General features: G+C 38.3%; 2 protein-coding genes across 2 annotated transcripts; both read left to right on the forward strand.

The window, feature by feature from the left end:
- The first annotated feature begins 200 nt into the window (after positions 1–200).
- On the forward strand, positions 201–2792 carry LOC113308842 (putative pentatricopeptide repeat-containing protein At2g01510). The gene has a single exon (XM_026557289.1). The coding sequence runs from the start codon at positions 206–208 to the stop codon at positions 2678–2680; it is 2475 nt and encodes an 824-aa protein (XP_026413074.1). The 5' UTR covers positions 201–205; the 3' UTR covers positions 2681–2792.
- A 448-nt stretch (positions 2793–3240) lies between these two features.
- On the forward strand, positions 3241–4436 carry LOC113311636 (F-box protein CPR1-like). Its single transcript, XM_026560447.1, has 3 exons — positions 3241–3310; positions 3451–3800; positions 3870–4436. Exons 1-3 carry the CDS (start codon positions 3241–3243, stop codon positions 4434–4436), a joined length of 987 nt encoding a protein of 328 aa, XP_026416232.1.
- Positions 4437–4922: the final 486 nt, after the last annotated feature.

The raw sequence follows: 4922 nt of genomic DNA on the forward strand, positions 1-4922 counted from the left end.
GTAGGGTACCTTCTTAACAAAAATTCTACATAGACGGCCCCATCCAAACTCCCTTAAAACAGGATAGACACAAAAACTCCCTGTTTTTCCCAGTGGTCCGGGCCCAAGTTGCAGTGTCGGTGCGGTTTTAAATGGACGGTCTGTCCAAACCATTGCCTTTTTAATCCCCCTCTTTATTTATTTCAGTGGTTCAGTGCGCTCCCTTATGAAATCACTGATCAGAATATTCAGAACAAATTTCTTGCTCCTCTCTTGCGGTTTTGAAAGATCTTTGTGTCTCTCATCAAAATCATATGTCACTTCTAGTAAACAAAATGTAGTAGATTCTCGAATGATTAAAACAGGGTTTAGTCCAAACTTATGTAAATCAAATTCTATCTTGGAAGATTATGTCAAAACAGGCAACTTATATCAAGCTCGTCAGCTATTTGATGAAATGCCAGAAAGAAATGTTTTCTCTACAAATCTATTAATATCCGGGTATGTGAAAGCTGGTGATATATTTAGTGCACGAGATTTGTTTGATCGAACTGTGAACCAGAATGCAGTTACGTGGACGATTTTAATCGGTGGCTATGCTCGACGTAATGAAACTAGTGAAGTGTTTAAACTTTTTTCAGAGATGAGGAAATCTGGAATCGACCCGGATCATGTAACAATAGTTACTGTGTTATCAGCATGTAATGACCCTACGATTATGAATCAAGAAACTCGAATTCATGGCCTTGTTGTTAAAATGGGACATAAATGGTCAGTTGTCGTTTGTAATGCGTTGGTTGATTCTTACTGCAAATCCCACTGCTTAGACTCGGCGTCTCGGATTTTTGAGGACATGGAAAAGAGAGACTGTGTTACATATAATGCAATGATTACAGGGTATGGTAAAGAAGGGTATAATGCAAAGTCTGTTGAAATCTTTGTAGAGATGCAGCATCATGGTTTTAAACCTTCGGATTTCACTTTCGCGGCTGTTTTAGGTTCTTGTGTGGGATTGAATGACTTGAGCCTTGGACAACAGGTTCATTGTTTTATCGTCAAGACGAATTTCGTACGAGATGTATTTGTTAGCAATGCATTACTCGATTTCTATTCGAAGCTAGATAAGGTAATTTGTTGGAAGAAATTATTTGATGAGATGCCTTATTTAGATGGTGTCTCTTATAATATTATGATCACTGGTTATGCATGGTATGGACAATATAAAGAATGCCTGGAAGTTTTTCGGAAATTACAGCTTACCGGCTTCGACAGGAAGCAATTTCCTTTTGCAACTCTTCTAAGCACCGCAACGGCTTTACATGACTTGCAAATGGGGAGGCAAATTCATGCCCAAGTTGTAGTAACAATTCCAGAATCAGAAGCTGAGGTGATAAATTCTCTGATTGGTATGTATGTCAAATGTGGTACATTAGACGAAGCCAAAATGGTATTCAGGAATCACTCGAATAGGAATGCAATATCTTGGACCTCCATGATATCGAGCTATGTTCAGAAAGAACTCAATGAAGAAGCACTTAATCTGTTCATCGATATGTGTAAAGTTGGTGTTAATGCAGATCAATCAACTCTTGCCAGCGTTTTAAAAGCTGCAGCTAACTTAGGTTCTCTCGGCTTAGGGAAGCAGTTGCATTCATATATAATCAGATCAGGATTCATGTCAAATGTATTCGCAGGAAGTGCACTTCTGGATGCATATGCAAATTGTGGGTCAACAGAAGATGCTACTCAAACCTTTGATGAGATGCCAGAACAGAATATAATCACTTGGAATGCCATGATCGCAGCTTACGCTCGTAATGGTGATGGTGAAGCCACATTTAAGTCTTTCAAGGAACTGGAGAAATCAGGTCTTCAACCTGATCAAGTAACCTTCCTCAGTATCTTATCCGCCTGCAGCCACTGCGGTCTTGTCACAGAAGGATTGCAGTATTTCGATTGTATGAGTAGAATCTACAAACTTGATCCCCTTAGAAAACACTACGCGTGTATGGTCGATATCTTGGCTCGAAATGGATTGTTCGAAGAAGTAGAAAGAATGATGTCAGAAATGCCGTACGAGCCTGACGAGATTATGTTAACATCCATTTTGAGTTCATGCAAGGTCCATAAAAACAAAGAACTGGGAATAAAAATCGCGAACCAGCTTTTCAAAATGGACCTCAAAGATGGAGGTGCTTATGTTATTCTGTCAAATTTTTATGCAGAAGCTGGTAACTGGGACGAAGTAGCTAAAGTGAAGAAGGCAATGAAAGATCGAGGAGTTAAGAAAGTACCAGCTATGAGTTGGGTTGACATTAAACAAACAACACACAGTTTTTCGTCGAACGACAAAACACATCCACAGTTCAGTGAGATCAGTCAAAAACTAGATTACTTGTCTAAGGAAATGGAGAAACATGGTTATAGAGCTGATACTAGTTGTTATCATCACAATGTAGAAGAAGGTACCAAAGCTGAATCTTTAATGTATCACAGCGAACGTTTGGCAATCGCTTACGCATTAATCAGTACCCGACCAGGATCAACAATACACGTGAAGAAGAATTTGCGAGCTTGTGTAGATTGCCATGCTGCTATAAAGTTGATTTCGAAAATCGAAAGGAGGGAAATTGTAGTTAGAGATGCAAGCAGGTATCACCATTTTAGAAATGGTTTCTGCTCTTGTGGAGATTACTGGTAAGTTGAAACTTGAGCTCATACTGTAAAAAGTTTGAAAATTCGAATGAAATTCTGAGTTCAATACTCCTTCTAAAGTCATGCCTGTCAGTTTTTTGCTGTTTAAAAACTTTATCCACTGGATGTTTTTATTCGAATAAAAAGTTTTTTGCTGTTTAAAAACTTAGTGATATTATCATCCGGTGACACCCGCACCGGATGTTTCCAGTCATGCCGCATCTCAACTTAAAAGCCTGAAATGTATTGTTGCCGGTGATTATGGGCTCTTGGAATTTTAATTCTTTGTATTCTAGCCACGTGTCATATTTGTGTCCCGGTCGTTAACGTTTGACTAGCTAAAAATCACCATGGTGTAAACAGTGTGAGATGAGTAATAGGATTCCGGCTAGAATCAAGATTTTTAACCTTGCTGGTTGGGACTTTACTGATCACCTATAAAATCACTTCCCCTGCTCTATTTGACGACTAGAGTTCTGCTACATTAGCCGAAACCCTAGTTTTTTTTTTGTTTTTTTCTTTCTCTGAAGCTAATATTCTAAGAAGAATAGAAGAAGAAGAGAAGCAATGTCGAGCATTCCAGAGGAAATTTACCATGAAATCCTCATGAGGCTACCAGTGAAATCCATATTAGCTTGTAAGTGTGTCTGCAAACTTGGTATTCCACAATTTCCAACTCAAATTTTGTCAAATCTCACCTTAATCTTACTATCCAAAGAAACAACTCTAGTCTCATGATTCCAATCCGAAAAAACAACTGTACTTCCGTTGGTCCAGGCACGAGCAAGGTCAGGACCGGCATCTACGATGTTGGTTATGATTCATTCTTAAAGGAAAGTGAATTTGATGAAGCTGCTGCTGTTGAAATGCACTCATCAAAATCTTCCAACTGTACATTGCGTGGTTCTTGTAATGGTTTGGTTCTCCTCTCGTTTTATAAGAAGGAATTGACGTTCTTCCAAGGCGAATTAGCTGACAGGTATAACCTATGCCTTTGTCTTTCGAACCCAGCCACAAGAGAATACAAAGAATTACCAGAGTCCCCGAAATTAGATTCGTTTGAAAGACTCGTCATATATGGTTTTGGTTATGACTACAAGAATGACGATTACAAGTTGTTCAAAATTGTATGCTACAACGGACGACATGATTGAACTGCAGTTTATGTCTATACGCTAAGTTTGAATTCATGGAAGATCATGCAAACCATTCCTTATTGGTTTAGTTTTGTTGTAACATCTGGGGTGCTTGTTCCAAAAGCTCTTCATTGGTTAGTCTCATCAGTTGGTTCCAAAACTCGGCCTTCTCCCAATGTGATAATCTCTTTGGATATCAGCAACGAGAGATTCGATGATATGCTACTACCAAAAGAACTTTCTGAGAAGAGGAACATGACCGTGGGAGTATTGGAAAGTTGTCTCTGTGTTCTTCATTTAAAGCAAGATGAATCTGATGTCTGGGTAATGCAAGAATATGGAGTCCAAGAATCATGGACTAAACAATATTCCATTACGCTAGGGTTTCATAGCAAAATTTCCTATTTGAGGTTGATTTGGTCATCAAAGAATGGTAAGATGCTTCTGCAAACTAACAGTGGTTTCTTTTTGTATGACCTGAAGAATTCAAGTGCCATTGAAACAACGTTCGGTATGTCAACGTACTGTGATCTTGCAGAGAATTACGTTGAAAGCCTAGTTTCACTCAACTCTAATACTCAACGGAAAGAAAATCAGAAGAAACGAAAACATGAAGAAGAAGCTTGAGAAGAATGCAGTGTCATGGTTGTTATGCGTCTGCAATTATTTTACTTGGCATTTTTTGTGTTTTCTTTTTTTATCCTCCAACCTTACACCTTAGGATTATTGAAGACTAAATTTTGGAAGACTAATATTGCACGCACGAAGCGAGTTACATATATAATTAATCATATCCTTGTCATAAATCTTCTCTTGATTTAATGAGTGATCACTGATCAGTGATCATTTTCAATGCAACTGCAAAGTTCAAACTCCATAACATCTTAACTTTGGCAATTTCACTATCATATTATAACTAAATTACCGGACTATTAATTGATAAATATTTTATTTTAACAGTGTAGGGGCAAAATATCGCACAGAGGTAAATCACAACCTCGCCCTGATTAAGATAATCATTAACGCGACGAAGAGAGAAACTAGGCGAAGAGTAATTATGCAATGATAATACGAAGAACAACCACACGACAAGCATAGCACGACACCCATTCA

The sequence above is a fragment of the Papaver somniferum genome, chromosome 9 (genome assembly GCF_003573695.1).
Source record: "Papaver somniferum cultivar HN1 chromosome 9, ASM357369v1, whole genome shotgun sequence".
NCBI lineage: Eukaryota > Viridiplantae > Streptophyta > Magnoliopsida > Ranunculales > Papaveraceae > Papaver > Papaver somniferum.

Bases quoted from the DNA above. Each gene is read 5' to 3' on its own strand.
- LOC113308842 (XM_026557289.1), top strand. From the start codon at position 206: ATGAAATCACTGATCAGAATATTCAGAACAAATTTCTTGCTCCTCTCT.
- LOC113311636 (XM_026560447.1), top strand. From the start codon at position 3,241: ATGTCGAGCATTCCAGAGGAAATTTACCATGAAATCCTCATGAGGCTA. The intron at 3,311-3,450 runs GTAAGTGTGTCT...CCGTTGGTCCAG, and splicing joins AGTGAAATCCATATTAGCTT to GCACGAGCAAGGTCAGGACC. The intron at 3,801-3,869 runs GTATGCTACAAC...AATTCATGGAAG, and splicing joins ATTACAAGTTGTTCAAAATT to ATCATGCAAACCATTCCTTA.